This window comes from Capra hircus, chromosome 5 (genome assembly GCF_001704415.2).
Source record: "Capra hircus breed San Clemente chromosome 5, ASM170441v1, whole genome shotgun sequence".
NCBI lineage: Eukaryota > Metazoa > Chordata > Mammalia > Artiodactyla > Bovidae > Capra > Capra hircus.
This window is the reverse complement of record NC_030812.1, coordinates 29,111,013-29,128,636: the sequence shown is the minus strand read 5'-3', so window position 1 is coordinate 29,128,636 and position 17,624 is coordinate 29,111,013. Positions and strand designations below refer to the sequence as shown.

The following is a 17,624-nucleotide window of genomic DNA, read 5'->3' as shown; positions in this document are numbered from 1 at the left end:
CTGTAAACCTTTGTCCTCAGTTTGTTATAAATACCTGGATTAGATTTCTCAGGTCAGCCCGCTTGAAAGTTGATTCCTCAAGTAAAATGGGATGGTATTTCTATATAATAATGAAAGATTGATTAGGTTTTACTCCCTCATGTGGTAAAATACTTAACCACTGGCTACATTTTGAACATAGAGTTGGTTTAAATGAAGTGGCAACCAGTTGAATTTTTAAAGGTTTGCTATAATGATATTGAAAGCTTAAGCATTTTGGTGGATGAATTTTGTGTTAGAAGAGTTGCATATACTACATGGAAATAGAATGCTTTTTATTTTTAATGAAATTAATATCTAATAACACTTTAAGTCTTGCATATAAGACAAAGTAGTGGTAAAATCATGCACAAAATGTATGTTTACATATATCCTATTATCTGTGTATTTAAAGGAAATCAGCCTACTTAATCATTAGTGCTTTTAAAAAAGAGGACATATCATATGATTTTAGCAGGTGGTGTTTTGTGTAAGAATCTAATAAGAACTGATGGTTTTCCAGGCTTTAGTCCTGAAAAATCATGTTCTGGGTTTAAATAATAGAAAGCATAGAGGGCTGTTAGAGAGTACCTTTGGACATTTGAATGCTTTAAATATTCCTAGGAAGATACAGTACTCTAAAATTAAGCAATGAAAAGAATATAAAAAGTTAGAAGTAGGTTTTTTTTTTTCTTAAAGTATAGTTGATTTATAGTGTTACTAATTTCTGCTGTACAGCAAAATATGTATATAAATATATGTTCTTTTTTATATTCTTTTCCATTATGTTTTATCAGAGAATGTTAAATATAATTCCCTGTGCTGTATAGTAGGACCTTGTTTATCCATTCTTTATATAATAGTTTGCATCTACTAACCCCAAACTCCCAATCCATCTCCCTTCCCCCCACACATACACCTTGGGTACCACAAGTCTATTGAGAGAGAGAAATTTAAGGAGTGTGACTCACATCAGGTTTACTACCAGTAATATAAATGTGGAGCCATATATATATATATCCCACTTTGTGTAGTTCCTGTCTCCAAATTTAGATTACTGTTACTTTAGTTCTTTGAGTTTTCATTAAAGGAATAAGTAGTTATCACATTTTTTAAGTATTGATGAGTGTGTTTTACAAAGTGGTATTCAGGTGCTTTTAGTGTTACTGATGATTTGTTAATTGCTTGATAAAATATATAATTTTAAAACTGAAATGAAATCTGTCTAAACAAACAAGAATAGAAAAGTTGAAAGAATTTATTAGACCATGTGTATCTGAATTCTAAAAAAGAGTGAAAAAACAGTTTTCTGGTGTATACTTTGTGGCTTATTCTTAAAACAGCAATATGTAGTTTACTACCTGTGGTAATTAGGAGTTAACTTTTTCTCTCTTGTTTTCTACCATCAGGAGAAAGCAACTCAGCAATTTCTACAGAAGAACTAAAAGAGTGTTTAAAGAAACAATTAGAATTCTGTTTCTCACGGTACATTATCATTTTTTGATTGACATTCTCTTCTTTTGAATTGTTTGATTAATATATGTAAAATAACGATGAAATATTAGACTGGTACAAACTTAATTGGTTTCAGATCATGAATTTTAAATCATTATAGCAAGACTCAAACACATGTTTATTAATCAAAATAGGAACCATTACAATCAATACATTTTTGCCAAAGAGAATTAAGTTTATTTAGTCTTGTAGTGTAAAAATTTGTGCCTCGGGATTTGAGAAAGCATTTTCTCCTTCCTGCTGGTTGTAGAAGCATTTTCGCTGCAAAAAGTTTTCTAGATGCTTAAGAAGTGGTAGTGAGTTGGCAAGAATCAGGTGAATATGGTGGATGAGGCAAAACTTTGTAGCCCATTTCATTCAACTTTTTAAGGGTTGGTTGTGCAATGTACAGTCAGGTGTTGTGGAAAAGAATTGGGCCCTTTCTGTCGACTAGTGCCGGCTGCAGGAGTTCTGCAGTTTTGCTTCATCTCGTAGATTTAGTGAGCATATTTCTCAGATGTAATGGTTTCACTGGGGTTCAGAAAGCTGTAGTGGATCAGACTGGCAGCAGATAATGAAACAGTGATCATGACTTTTTTTTGGTGCTGCTTCTCGGTCCAGCCACTGAACTGGTGGTCGCCAGTTGTCATATAAAATCTACTTTTCATCACATGTCACAATCTGATCGAGAAATGATTCATTGTTGCCTACAGTAAGAGAAGATGACCCTTCGAAATGACAGTTATTTTGATTTTTGGTCAGCTCATGAGGCACCCACTTACTGAGGTTTTTCACCTTTCCAATTTGCTTCAAGTGCTGAACGGCTGTAGAATGGTCAATGTTGAGTTCTTTGGCAACTTCTTGTGTAGTTGTAAGAGGATCAGCTTCGATGATTGCTGTCAGTTGGTTATTGTCAACTTCAGATGGCTGGCCATTGCCTTCCTTGTCTTCAAGGCTCTCTTCATTGCAAAACTTTGTGAACCACCATTGCACTGTACGTTCATTGGCAATTCCTAGGCCAAATGTGTTGTTGATGTTGCGAGTTGTCTCCACTGCTTTACAACCCATTTTGAACCCAAGAAAATCTGTTGAGTTTGCATTCTGTCTAACGTCGTTTCCATAGTCTAAAAAAAGTATAAAATACACGGCAAATAATAAGTCATTAGCAAGAAAATATAAAGCAAGAAATGTGCATTAAAATGATGTATAACATAACCACATTTAAGAATGTATTCCAATATCAAATGGCAGAGTTCATCAGTGTAAAACCACAATTACTTTTGCACCAACCTAATAGAATGGAAAAGTGGTTTTTTAAATTTCCTTTGGTAATGTATTTTGGTATCATTCTTCAGTGTATTTCTTAACTAGATTTAAAGATGTAGTCTCCAACTGTATATGTAAAGGATCTGTTCCTTTGGAGAAGGAAATGGCAACCCACTCCAGTGTTCCTGCCTGGAGAATCCTAGGGATGGGAGAGCTTGGTGGGCTGCTGTCTGTGGGATCACACAGAGTTGGACACGACTGAAGTGACTTAGCAGTTGGATATTTTTCCTATAATCATATTCATTTTTAGGGTTCTTAAGTTATCTCTTAATTATAGTTGTAGTAGTTTGCTCTTACAACATTTGATCATGGAGTTCTTTTTTTAATGACTTAATACGATTGATAAGATGGGTATAGAATTTTTCACTTTTTATTTATAGGGGTATAGAATTTATATTGCCGATTATTTCTTGGGAAAGGCAAACATTTTAAGATGTCTTATTTACAGATAATTCAGAATTATGTAGGTATATTTATAGCTTAGATGTATAAAATTTCAATTTGTAGAACTTTCCCTTCCAGAAGAGATAGAAGTTGGATATTCTTGGAATGTAATGTCTTCTGTTTTCAGAGGAGGACTAGTAAACCAGTTTTTTAAGCTAGCAACCTGGATTTTGTTAGACTTGTTTATTTCTTTATATAGAATACATATTAACTTGGGTTTAATTGATTCATCTTGAATATCTCCCTTTTCTTCTCCATTTTATTCTTTGCCTTGGTAGTTTAGTATAGGCCCTAGTTCTATAAAAGACCTGTGGCTTTTCTCTAGTCATTTGCTCCTGTGATGCAATTCATATTGTGTAACATACTTACTGTAGTTATTTTAAAATCTTTGCCTACTAACTGGATCATTTTGCCTATATTTCTTGAGTTTTTTTCCCTCTTAATTCTCTATTCACAACTTCTGCCCTTTTTGCATGTCTTACCCATTTTGATTATAATTTGGACACTACATATGCTGGCCACACCATATAAAAAGAAATTAGAAGCTGCAAGTGCCATAATTTTTCTCTCTAGACAAGGTTTGAGCTTTCTTCTGGTTGGCAGTAGCAGATTGATTTCTTTAATCTAGTCAGGAATTGAGCTGAGTCAGGGCTGAGCAGCCATTTTAAATACACTTGTTCTACCTCTGATTTATCTCTGTTCTTTTGTCATGACCCTCTTAGGCTTTTGATTTGGAAACGCAGTTTTCTGTCAGCTCAGTCCTGAAACACCAAGGGAGATTTGGTTCCATTGTTCAGAGGTTTGAGACGAGCTCTTTAGCCTCTTACTCTGTATAGCTTCAAAATCTGGCAGATGTCTTATCAAGAAGACCTATCTTAGGTTTGATGCTAGGTTCCCTCTTCCACTGGGACTGCCACAGGACCACAAAGATTCTACTCTGCTTCTTCAGCCTGGCTCCCAGCCTCGCATCTTCCTCCTTAGAACTCAATAAATGTCATATGGAGGAAAATTAGCTGTGCAAATGCCTGAGATAAAGCTCTGCTAGTTTCCTTCTGGTCCAGGATCTGGACATATCCTCGGAAAAGAAACATCATCTTCCTGGAATTTCATTTTGTCTTTGTAGCTTCCACAGCTCTCCTTTATCACCAAAAGCATGACTTTTTGGTAATCCACCCAAGCTTTTTTAGTTGTTGCAACATGAGCTGTAGCTTATCATGATCTGCCACATTCTATTCAGAACTACAAAACAGTTCAAACTGGCTGGGCATTTGAGATTTGTAGCTCAGCAAACTTGCCACTGAGACATACTAGATTTAGTCATGAACATATTAGGTATTAGGTCCTATCTCTTCATGGCAAATAGATGGGGGAAAAGTGGAAACAGTGTCAGATTTCATTTTCTTGGGTTCCAAAATCAATGCAGATGGTGACCGCATTCATGAAATTAGAAGACGCTTGCTCCTTGGAAGAAAAGCTGTGACAAATCCAGATGGTGTATTTAAAAGCAAGAGACATCATTTTGCCCACAGTGGTCTGAAAAGGCTGTAGTTTTTCCTGAGTCATGTACGTATGTGAGAGTTGGACCATAAAGAAGGCTGAGCAGTGAAGAATTGATGCTTTTGAACTGGTGCTGAAGAAGACTCTTGAGAATCCCTTGGACAGCAAGGAGATCAAACCAGTCTATCCTAAAGGAAATCAACACTGAACATTCATTGGAAGGACTGGTGCTGAAGCTCCAATACTTTGGCCAACTGATCGGAACAGCCGAATTCATTGGAAAAGACGCTGATGCTGGGAAAGATTGAGGGCAAGAGGAGAAGGGGATGACAGAGGATAAGATGGTTGGATGGCATCACTGATTCAGAGGACATGAGTTTGAGGAAATTCCTGGAGATAGTGAAGGACAGGGAGGACTGGAGTGCTGCAGTTCATGGAGTCACAGAGTCAGACACAACTGAGCGACTGAATGATATTAGGTATTAGTCGTAATCCTAGGTGTTATATATCTATTAATTTGACTTAACTTCTGACAAGGTACGGTTTCTTTAAGGGTATGCCATTCTGTTTTATAAGAATAGACCTGCTGAAAGTCTCAGTCGATTTAGAATACAATCTTTTAGTTGTACTCATGTTTACAGTAGTCTTGTTTTCAGATTCTTAAGGAATAAGACAGTATGTTCTAATGTCCTTTCTTTTGTGCTGAAGTGAATTTGTCACTGTTATCCTCTGTATTCTTTTCCCCCCAAGACAAATAACCACTATTTGTTGACAGTTGTAACCTTAAAGTGATTAATACTCTATTTTAGTATAATTTTTAATATATTAATTTATTAAATAATAAAATTATTTAATATTAATTAAAATTTTAATGTCTATTTGATTATTTTGGTTTGTGTGTGTCTTTGTTGTTGCACATGGACTTTCTTTAGTTGCGGCAGGTGGGGGCTGTTCTTTGTCACACTGAGTGGCTTTCCCATTGTGGTGCCTTCTCTTGTTGTGAAGCACAGGCTCTGGAGCACAGGCTTAGTAGTGACAGCACTCGGACTCAGTAGTTGTGGTTGCACGGGCTTAGTTGCTCCACAGCATGTGGGATCTTTGCAGACCAGGGATCGAACCCATGTCCCCTGCATTAGCAAGCAGGTTCTTATCCACTGTACCACCAGGGAAGTCCAATTTTAGTATAATTTGAATGTAAAGGCCTTGACCCTACTCTGCCAGGCACTGAGTCTTCCCAGGTGTCACTAGTGGTGAAAGAACCCGAATGCCAATGTGGGAGACTTAAGAGACCGATTCCTGGGTTGGGAAGATCCCCTGGAGGAAGGCTTGCCAACCCACTCTAGGGTTCTTGCCTGGAGAATCCCCTTGGACTGAGGAGCCTGGTGGGCTGCAGTCCAAACAGTTGCAAAGAGTGGGCTTCCTTACTGGCTCAGCTGGTAAAGAATCTGCCTGCAATGCAGGAGACCCTAGTTCGATTCCTGGGTCAGGAAGATCCCCTGGAGAAGGGATAGGCTACCCACTGCAGTATTCTTGGGCTTCCCTGGTGGCCCTGATGGTAAAGAATTCACCTGCAATGCGGAATGGATAAAAGTAGAGCTGAGTAAGCAAGGGAGGAGTTGAAACAGGAGTGCTTGTGTGGTTTTAGTTTTAAATAGGGTGGTCATTGAGACGATTTTTAAGCAAAGATTTCTAGCTATCTATAACCATACTGTTTGAAAGATTTAATGTAAATTATAAGACAATTTGATTCTCCTTCAGTTTGTTGTTAAACAGGATTTTATGTGTAAGAATGTGTTTTCCTTTTTAAAAAATGTATGAGACAAAATCTTTTGTCTTAATTTAAAATGATTTAAATTTGTTATTTTAGCTTTATTATTTAAATTTAAAAGTCAAATGTACCTATTGAAAATGAAAAACATTAAAATATTTAAAGTCCCTCATGATCCAACTCATGGCTTACACTGTATTCTCCATATACATGTTCTAACATCAGTGATAAAGTATGATGGAACAAAACTGTATGTAATATTTTGTGATATACTTTAAGCCTTTTTGCATATCAGTATAATTTGATAAACTCCCTTGTTCAAAACTGTTGGACCCAGTGTATTTAGGGATCCAGAAACTTGCCAGAAGTTGTTAAAATGTATCTGTTGCATATTATGTATTTTCAAAGTTTACCTTGTTATAGGACTGTACTTCTCTTATTCCTTTCAGAGAAAATTTGTCAAAGGATCTTTACCTGATATCTCAAATGGACAGTGATCAGTTCATCCCAATTTGGACAGTTGCTAACATGGAAGAAATTAAAAAACTGACCACAGACCCTGACTTAATTCTTGAAGTTTTGAGATGTATGTAAATCATACCTTTTACTTTACTTTTAAAATAAAAAATTAAATATTCTTTTGATTTCTGATTGTATAGAAAATTGTTTTTAACTCCATGTTTTTTGTTATTCTGTGCTAATAATTTTTCTGTTTTTATTGACTGATACATATCTATATCAATTCTGTACCTTGGTTGTTCATCTTGATACCCATTTACTCAAGTATAAGCAATTAAACCTCAGGTTTTTTGGCTGTTAAAATGCTTTATGTATTGTTATCCCACCCTCTAAAGCAATGTGTTTCTTGAAAACAGTAAGAAGTAAACTTCATGGCAAACCTGATAGACACACTACATATACAGAACTGAAATGTTAAGTATGTTATTTAGTACTGAATGCTTGAAATGAGTTCCTTTCTTTTATTCTGAATTTGTTTTCACAACCTGTTAGAGAGTTGTGACCTCCAGTTTAACAAATGCTGCTCTAAAGTTTGGTAAAGAGTTTATATTTTTAGATTGAGGTTTAAGAATTTTTGGTGGTAATTATGTCTTATATCAGCATTTCTTGGTAACCTCTCTTTTATGGGTTTTGTTAACTACTTGAGTAAAGACAGATCTTCACTTTTATATGAAATTTGTTTGAGATGATTAAAAGTTAAACACAGAAAGTCCAGTAATAGTTTTACATAGGAGTAGGGATTTCCATTCTCAGAGGATAAAGTATTTATTAAATCTCTGATCACTTGGAAAGATAATTTCTTAAAATGACCCAGTCTTGTCAACATTTAAAGAATTGGCCAAGAGACAGAATCTCCTACCTCCAAGGGCTGAAACCTAGGATTTATAAACAAGCCTTCCTTAACAACTGCTTTTATTCTCTCTACTTGCTTGTGCAGGGAGATGTGGAATATTATCCTTTGAAGGTATTAGAAATAAAAGTTTTGGCTTGTGGTACTACCTTTATTCAGTATTACTCAAAAGCAGCATCTAAAAGATGGCTTCTGGGTCTCTGTAGTAGTAATTAAGAGTAAATATGTTAAAATCACAGAGAGTTTGTAATGATTTCTATATAATTCTTGGTTTAAGTGCTTCTCAGACTTGAAGAAGAATTTCTTCACATGTCAAAGCTTGTTACACTTCCCAGAGTAGTGTTTGGCTAGTGTAGGTACTTTGACTTTACTTGAATTCAGTAATTGTATATAGGGAAATACCTTATGAGAAATCATTACCAAATACTCTATGAAGGCTTCTTTTCAACTCCAAGTGACAGAGCAAGTACTCTGAATATTTATTCAGTGATTAACTTTGGACGGTGTTCTTTGCATATCAATCTCAAGGTATTTTATCGTAACTGTAATCTTTGAATCTGCCACTTAATTTTTTAAAGATGTTAGCCTCTGCTGATTCATTTAGTTGGAAATTGAAATGAATAGTTTTTTAATGGAATTATAATATCACTATTTTTCACCTTTGAATGAAATTTTTTTTTAAATTTCAGCTTCTCCCATGGTGCAAGTTGATGAGAAGGGTGAGAAAGTGAGACCAAGTCATAAGCGTTGTATTGTGATTCTTAGAGAGATTCCTGAAACAACACCAATAGAGGTAAATCATTAGCATTGTTTGAGCTAAATATTCTTTCCTGTTTAAATTGGAGGAGGTAAAGAGGCAAGGCTTGTCACTGCTGTCATGTCAGTTACTGTGAATAGGGTGAACACTGACTTGCTTTGTAAATTCTGAAATACTGAAAGAATGGCACACAAGGAGGAAAATGATAGAATTCTGTGTTCTTAGAAGGCTAAATTTGACTATTGCAGTGATACTCATTCTCCATTAATTTAATTGAATGCCAGTTAAAATATAAATAGGCTCTTTTGGAGCTTGATGATTAAACTGAAAGGATTACTTTAGGAATGAAAAATTTGAGTAAGGATTAATGATTTAGGACTGGTTAGCAAAATAATAAAGCTGCAATCAAATCATAAAGATAGTATGGTACAGGTAGAAGGGTAAAATAATATTTTAATGAGACAGTAAATCCAGAAATGGGGAGTTACCTGGTGGCCTCGTGGTTAGGATTCAGAGCTTTCATTGCCGTGACCTGGGTTCAATCTCTGGTTAGGGAACTGAGGTCCCGCAAGCCATGTAGCTCGGCGAAATGAAATTAATTTAATAAAAATCGAAATAAAATTTTAAAAGCATTCAATAGTGTTCTATTTGGAAAAGTCTAGAAATAGATCCTTTTATGTAACAACATCGTATAATAACATTTATTTAATAATCAGATTTTACCAACTCTCATATACTATAGTTATTTAAAGCCTAAGGTTTTTTGTTTTGATTTACAAATAAAGTAACTGAGCCTTGGAATGGTTAGATAACACATGGACTGTTTTAAGTTACAGAGTCTGGATTCAAACTTAATCTTCCTATTTCCAAAACCCATGTTGTTTAAGCCATGAAGCTTCACACCGAGTTGTCATGTTAAGGATAAATTAGAGATGAGGAGGGTTAATCAGTAACTGATATGGTAATTGATTAACCATTTTAAAAAGAATTTTTAGACCCTTGTCACCTATTTGACACGTAAGTAGTTAATCTTTTTGCCTGGAGTCATTCAGTATTAAATTTCCAAAAGGATGATTTCCTAAACTTAGAAGCAGTGAGAGAAATTAGAAAAGAACCTGTCACTGGATAGATCTTGGATTTTAAATTATTAATTATGTGTCAGAAGTAACAAATTGAATGGAAAATTGCAGAAAGGAAGAATATTTGCAATATTAGGAAAAAATTTCAAGTGTATGAGCCAGAAACTGCCTGGATTTGGATTCCAGCGTTTTTATTTACTAGCTCTGTGACCTGGGATAAGTTACTTAATCTCTTTTTGTGTTTGCCACAGTTTTCTCATCTATTAAATGGAATAATGCATGGGTGCTGTGTCACTTTGGTCCTGTCCAACTCTTTGCCACTCTATGGATGGTAGCCTGCCAGGCTCCTCTGTCCATGGGATTCTACAGGAAACAAGGCTGGAGTGGGTAGCCATTCCCTTCTCGAGGGGATCTTCTGTCTCCTGCATTGGCAGGCACATTCTTTACCACTAGTGCCACCTGGGAAGCCCAAATGGGATAATTTGTTGTTGTTGTTTAGTCGCTCAGTCGTGGCTGACTCTTCGCTACCCCGTCGACAGCAAGCAGCATGCCAGGCTTCCCTGTCCTTCACCATCTCCCAGAGCTTGCTCAGGTTCATGTCCTTTGAGTTTGTGATGCCATCCAACCATCTTGTCCTCTGTCGTCCCCTTCTCCTCCTGCTATCAGTCTTTCCCAGCATCAGAGTCTTTTCCAATGAGTCAGCTCTTTGCATCAGCTGGCCTCAGTATTGAAGCTCCAGCTTCAGCATCAGTCCTGCCAATGAATATTCAGGACTGATTTCCCTTAGGATTGACTGGTTTGATCTTGCATTCTAAGGGACTCTCAAGAGTCTTCTCCATCACCACAGTTCAAAAGCATCAATTCTTCGGTGCTCAGCTTTCTTTATGGTCCATACATGACTACTGGAAAACAATAGCTTTGATTGTATGGACCTTTGTTGGCAAAGTAATGTCTCTGCTTTTTAATATGTTGTCTAGGTTTGTCACAGTTTTTCTTCCAAGGAGCAAACGCCTTTTAATTTCATGGCTGCAATCACCATCCACAGTAATTTTGGAACCCACGAAAATAAAATCTGTCACTGTTTCCATTGTTTCCCCATCTATTTGCCATGAAGTGATGGAACCAGATGCTTTGATCTTCATCTTTTGAATGTTGAATTTTAAGCCAGCTTTTGCGCTCTCATCTTTCACCTTCATCAGGAGGCTCTTTAGTCCCTCTTCACTTTCTTCCACAAGAGCGATGCCATCTGCATATCTGAAGTTATTGATATTTCTCCTGGCAATCTTAATTCCAGCTTGTGCTTCATCTAGTCAGACGTTTCGCGTAATGTACTCTGCATATAAGTTAAATAGTCAGGGTGACATTATGTAGCCTTTATGTACGCCTTTTCCAATTTTGAACCAATCCATTGTTCCATGTCCAGTTCTAACTGTTGCTTCTTGTCCTGCAGACAGGTTTCTCAGAAGGCAGGTAAGGTGGTCTGGAATTCCCACCTCTTTAAGAATTTTGCAGTTTATTGTGATCCACACAGTCAAAGGCTTTAGTGTAGTCATTGAAGCAGAAGTAGATGTTTTTCTTTCTTTTTCTATGATCCAGTGAATGTTGGCAGTTTGATCTCTGGTTTCTCTGCCTTTTCTAAATCCAACTCTTACATCTGGAAGTTTCTCAGTTCACATATTGTTGAAGCCTAGCTTGAAGGATTTTGAGCATTACCTTTCTAGCATGTAAAATGAGTGCAGTTATGCAGTGGTTTGAACATTTTTTGGCATTGCTGTTCTTTGGGATTGGAATGGAAAGTGACTTTTTGCAATCATGTGGTCATTACTGAGTTTTCAGATTTGCTGGGATATTGAGTGCAGCACTTTGGCAGCATCTTTTAGGATTTGAAATAGTTCAGCTGGAATTCCATCACCTCCACTAGCTTTGTTCATAGTGATGCTTCCTAAGGCTCAAACTTCACACTCCAGGATGTCTGGTTCTAGGTGAGTGATCACATCATCAGGGTTATCTGGGTCATTAAGATCTTTTTTGTATAGTTCTGTATATTCTTGCCACCTTTTAATATCTTTTGCTTTTATTAAGTCCATACCATTTCTGTCCTTTATTGTGCCCATCTTTGCAGGAAATGTTCCCTTGGTATCTCTGATTCTCTTAAAGAGATCCCTAGTCTTCCCCATTCTGTTGTTTTCCTCTACTTTTCATTGTTCACTTAGGAAGGCTTTCTTATCTCTCTTTGCTATTCTTTGAAACCCTGCATTCAGAGTTCCAAATGGGATAGTAGTAACAAATGAAATTATGAGAATTGAGTTATTATATAAAGAGCTTTGAGCAATACTAGGTACATTAGCCATTGTTATTATTTCTGTAGTTAATATAACTCATTCTGCATACATAGAGTGCTTATACAGATGAAAAACAGCAGATAAAGAAAGCAACACACTATTCATTTTAAAAAAAAGTAAAGGAAGTACAGATGACTAAAATAGCCAGAGAGGGTTGATCTTGGCAATAGTCTGTAAAATTCAAATTAAATTGAGGAGATTTGGATGGTGACCTGAAAGACTGTTGTCAGGTGGAATAAATTTTGATTTGTTTATATCCAGACTTCTTATACTTGGGAAAGTAAATCTATGAATATTATTCTTTCTAAAGAATGATAAAAGGATAAAAAATAATAGATTATATTAAGATTTAACTAAATTCATTATACTATTTGAAGGAACTGGAAATATCTGAAGAGTATTGATAGATTTTTGAAGGTAGAAATCAATGGGTGTCAATCTAATAAAATCTGTCACTGCTTCCACTTTTTCTTCATCTGTTTGCCATGAAGTGATGGGACTGAATGCCATTATCTTCGTTTTTCGAATGTTGAATTTTAAGCCAGCTTTTTCACTCTCCTCTTTCACCTTCATCAACAGGATCTTTAGTTCCTCTTTACTTTCTTCCAGTAGAGTGGTATCATCTGCATATCTGAGGTTGTTTATAATTCTCCTGGCAATCTCCATTCAAAGGCTTGAGCGTAGTCAATGAAGCAAAAGTAGATGTTTTTCTGGAATTCCCTTGCTTTCTGTATGATCTGGTGTGTGTTGTCAGTTTGATGGGGTTCCTCTTCCTTTTCTAAATCCAGCTTGTACATCTGGAAGTTCTCAGTTCATATATGCTAAAGCCTAGGTTAAAGGATTTTGAGTATAACCTTACTAGCATGCAAGATGAGCACAGTTGTATGGTAGTTTGTACATACTTTGACACTGACCTTCTTTGAGGTTGGAATGAAAACTGACCTTTTCCAGTCCTATAGCCAGCGCTGTTTTCCAAATTTGTTGACTTATGGAGTGCAGCACTTTAGCAGCAGCATCTTTTAGGATTTGAAATAGCTCAGCTTGAATTCCAACACCTTCACTAGCCTTATTTGTAGTAATGCTTCCCAAGGCCCACTTGACTTCACATCCCAGGATAAGGGACTCTGGGTGAGTAACCAGACCATTGTGGTTATTATCTTCATTAAGACCTTTGTTGTATAGTTCTGTGTATTCTTGTCACCTCTTTTTAATCTCTTTGACTTCTGTTAGATCTTTACCATTTTTGTCCTTTATCGTGCCCATCCTTTCATGAAATGTTCTTTTATATCTCCAGTTTTCTTGAAGAGATCTCTAGGCTTTCCCATTCTATTGTTTTCCTCTACTTCTTTGCACTGTTAACTTAAGGCCTTCTTATCTCTCCTTTCTGTTCTCTGAAACTGTGTTCAGTTGGGTAAGTTTCCCTTTCTCTCTTGATTTTTGCTTCTATTCTTGGGCTCCAAAATCACTGCAGATTGGTGACTTCAGCCACGAAATTAAAAGATGCTTACTCCTTGGAAGAAAAGTTATGACCAACCTAGACAGCATATTAAAAAGCAGAAACATTACTTGGCCAACAAAGGCCCGTCTAGTCAAAGCTATGGTTTTTCCAGTAGTCATGTATGGATGTGAGAGTTGGAATTATAAACAAAGCTGAGCACAGAAGAATTGATGCTTTTGAACTGTGGTGTTGGAGAAGACTCTTGAGAGCCCCTTGGATAGACGGAGATCCAACCAGTCCACCCTAAAGAAAATCAGTCTTGAATATTCATTGGAAGATCTGACACTGAAGCTGAAACTCTAATACTTTGGCCACCTGATGCGAAGAACTGACTCATTTGAAAAGACCCTGATGCTGGGAAGGATTGAGGGTGGGAGAAGGAGATGACAGAGGATGAGATGGTTGGATGGCATCACTGACTCAATGGACATGAGTTTGAGTAAACTCCTGGAGTTGGTGATGGACAGGGGGGCCTGGCACACTGTAGTCCATGGTGTTGCAAAGAGCTGGATACGACTGAGCGACTGAACTAAACTGAACTTCCCTCAGCTATGTATAAAGCCTCCTCAGACAGCCATTTTGCTTTCTTGTATTTCTTTTTCTTGGGGCTGGTTTTGGTTACAGCCTCCTGTACAGTGTTACAAATCTCTGTCCATAGTTCTTCAGGCATTCTTGTCTCCCAGATCTAATCCCTTGAAACCATTTGTCACTTCCACTGTATGATCATAAAGTATTTGATTTATGTCCTACCTGAATGGCCTAGTGGTTTTCTGTACTTTTTAAAATTTAAGCCTGATTTTTGCAATAGGGAGCTGATGATCTGAGTTAGTCAGGTCCAGGTCTTGTTTTTGCTGACTGTATACATTTGCTGTATCTTTGGCTGCAAAGAATATAATCAGTCTGATTTCGATACTGACCATTTGGTAATGTTCATGTGTAGTCGTCTCTTAGGTTGTTGGAAAAGGGTGCTTGCTATGACCAGCACGTTCTCTTGACAAAACTCTTTGTTTAACTTGCCCTGCTTCATTTTGGGCTCCAAGGCCAAACTTGCCTGGAGAAATGCATGAAAATAGTTAGCACCTAGAAAATGCTAATCTAGGACCTTCCCCTTCCTGCCACCCCTCCCTCCCCTCTCCCATTTTAGTAGATAATGATAGGACTTCAGAGATTTTTCTTTAAGGAAGATTTAGCTTGCCATTAGGATGTAAATAATTTTTCAGTTTTGCTCATTATAGAATAAGTTTCCTTCCCTAAATCACCCACATAGTTTACACTACAACTGTGCATATTCTTCTTTAAGAGCATAATCCTACTCAACAGAAAAATGTGCAGAAGATAGAAACAGTTGTTACTAAGTAAAGAAATAGAAAGGACCAAAAGACATGAAGAGGAAAAACTGCCTGTTATTGATATGTTTTTAGGGCTAACTGAAGTTTTTCATTTTTAGGAAGTAAAAGCTTTGTTTAAAAATGAAAACTGCCCCAAGGTGATAAGCTGTGAGTTTGCGCACAATAGCAACTGGTATATCACTTTCCAGTCAGACACAGATGCACAACAGGTGAGAAGAAAGCTTTTCTTTTGATTTGAACTGCTGGTGGAAAAAGAGAGAGTATGTATTTTAATTGAGAAAAATGTGTGCTTACAGTAATGTTTATCAAGACTTTGGAGAACTTTGTTCACTTTTTTGGTTTTGCTTTCTCATTGGTTTCCTTTTTGATGATCTTCCTAAAGTTTTGTTTAATCATAAGAACCATTTCCTATCAATAAAAAATTAGCACACAGTTTTCAAATTAACATGTACTCAGTAGTTAGTATTTCTGTTACATAGTAGGCCGCAATATATATAACTTCTGATTCTTGGAATTTTGACATAATGATATTAACTCTTAATTGCTACCATGTTTTATATAAAGATAAGTAAAATTACTTTGAAACAAAAATTTATATAATATTTTTAAGTCACTCACAGATTTGTCTTAATTCTTCATCTTAGAAGGCTCTCGGAACCTATTTTAAAATTGATATGTAGTGATATTTTGGGTCTTTTCTGAATTTTGTGCATTTTATCTGTAGTGATCCATAGTAGTCATTACATAATAAATGTTAACTGTAGCCGAGGTCTTACATTTCTGCTTTTTCATTTCCTATCATCTGCATAATGGGGTCACCTTCAGAATTTTTTATAGTTTAGAGATAGTTGGTAATATTAAACTTCTCAATAGAATAATGATTGCTTTAATGAAATATTTGAATGCTAATGAAAGTTCCTTTCTGCTTTGTAACAGGCTTTTAAATACTTAAGAGAAGAAGTTAAGACATTTCAGGGCAAGCCAATCATGGTAAGAAACATTTTTTTAAGTAGTCTAGTTTCAGACAAGAAAGTTTTTGTTGTCTGTTAACAAAGATGAATAACATTTTATAAATCACATAATGAGTTTAAAGAAATTTCTGACTCATATGAAATGCTATTTCAGAAAATTAGTTGATAGAATATCAAAATACTTTCTAAACAGCAATAACTTCTGAAAGTATAACTTCAGACAGCATGAAGTTTTAGTCAGATGCTGATTGACAATGTGTAAGATAATTGTAGGTCTCAGAAGTCAGAAGCAGGAATGAGTTTTTAGCAACGAAGGTGGGAAACATTCCCCATTTCCAATCTCATTTCAGTTAACTGCATCTATGCTAATACTCAGCTATTTGTGAGACCTGGAAATTGTCATTGATGATACTTGGCTCACTGTTTACATGTCTAATCTGTTCACTTCAAAATCCACTTCAAAACTTCTTTCAGTCATTATTGCCATTGTTTAGGCTTTTGAGAGGTTAGAATAGCCTTTTAACTATTGTGCCTTCAGCTTTCCCCTCCTTAAAGCCCATCCTCCACATTATTACCAAACCTTCCCTCGTGGCTCATATGGTAAAAGCATCTGCTTACAATGTGGGAAACCTGGGTTCATTCCCTGGGTTGGGAAGATCCACTGGAGAAGGAAATGGCAACCCACTCCAGTATTCTTGCCTGGAAAATCCCATGGACAGAGAAGCCTGGCAGGCTACAGTCCACAGGGTCGCAAAGAGTCGGACACGGCTAAGTGACTTCACTTCACTTGACCATCTAAGATAGAATCCTAAACATGCACTTACTTTGACAAGCTCCACGTTCCCTGGGTAATATGTAATTATTGTTTGTAAATGTGGTGTGTTGTTCTTACTGTTACTGAGCTCTTAACTGTATATCAGTGTCTATTCTAAGCATGGTGTGTGTATAGACTCATTTAATTTTTACAAGAACCTAGTAAGGTGGGTACCCTCCTTTTTACTGGTAAAGAAAGTGAGGCACTAGAGTCACATACCCAGTTCCACATAACTAGTAAGTGAAAGAACCAGAGTGAGAAAAGCTTACATTTATTAAGAGGTTGCATCTCACTTACTGTTCTAAGAACATGACATATTTAAATCTCACTACTACTGTATTATTACTTTCCATGGTGGTATTACTTCTCATATTATGAATGAAGGTATCTGCCAGTTACCATTCTAGTTCCTCTACCTGTAATACTCTTCTCCTTATTTCCTTTCCCTGCTTGAGGCTATTAGGATATTCCCGGAGGTCTTCTAACAACTTCAAAGTTTTATATGTCAGATTTAGGTCTTTGATACATCTGAAATTAACTTCATATATAGTATAAGACAGGGGTCTAATTTCATTTTCCCTTCATTTATAGAAAGGCAGTTGTGTTTGTACTTACTAAGTGCTCTGTCCTTCCACAAGTTGTGTGTAATGTTGTATCTATCCTATATATCTCTAGTTGTTCTAATTACCATAGATTTCTAATATCCTTTTCTCCTTGTACAAAGTCTTCCTTCTTGTGCTTTTTTAGAATTATCTTGACTATTACTTTTCCATATGAATTTTAGAATGTTTGTCTAATGGTAACAAACAACCAATAGTAACAAAAACCTTATTGGAATTAATGGGATTACATTTAATTATTTGATTATATTGGGGACATTTGGCAGTTTTACCCTGAA

The 17,624-nt window shown here is 36.3% G+C and overlaps 1 protein-coding gene across 6 annotated transcripts in view; it reads left to right on the top strand.

Annotated features, from left to right (window-relative positions):
• LARP4 (La ribonucleoprotein domain family member 4) overlaps positions 1-17,624 on the top strand; it is a 67,579-nt gene that overhangs the window by 25,336 nt on the left and 24,619 nt on the right. For all 6 annotated transcript variants that reach the window (XM_018047796.1, XM_018047798.1, XM_018047797.1 and 3 more), the window contains 5 exons: positions 1,428-1,503; positions 6,997-7,133; positions 8,606-8,709; positions 15,040-15,150; positions 15,878-15,931. In XM_018047796.1, coding sequence (XP_017903285.1) covers positions 1,428-1,503; positions 6,997-7,133; positions 8,606-8,709; positions 15,040-15,150; positions 15,878-15,931 — 482 coding nt within the window. The remainder of the gene's footprint in view (positions 1-1,427; positions 1,504-6,996; positions 7,134-8,605; positions 8,710-15,039; positions 15,151-15,877; positions 15,932-17,624) is intronic.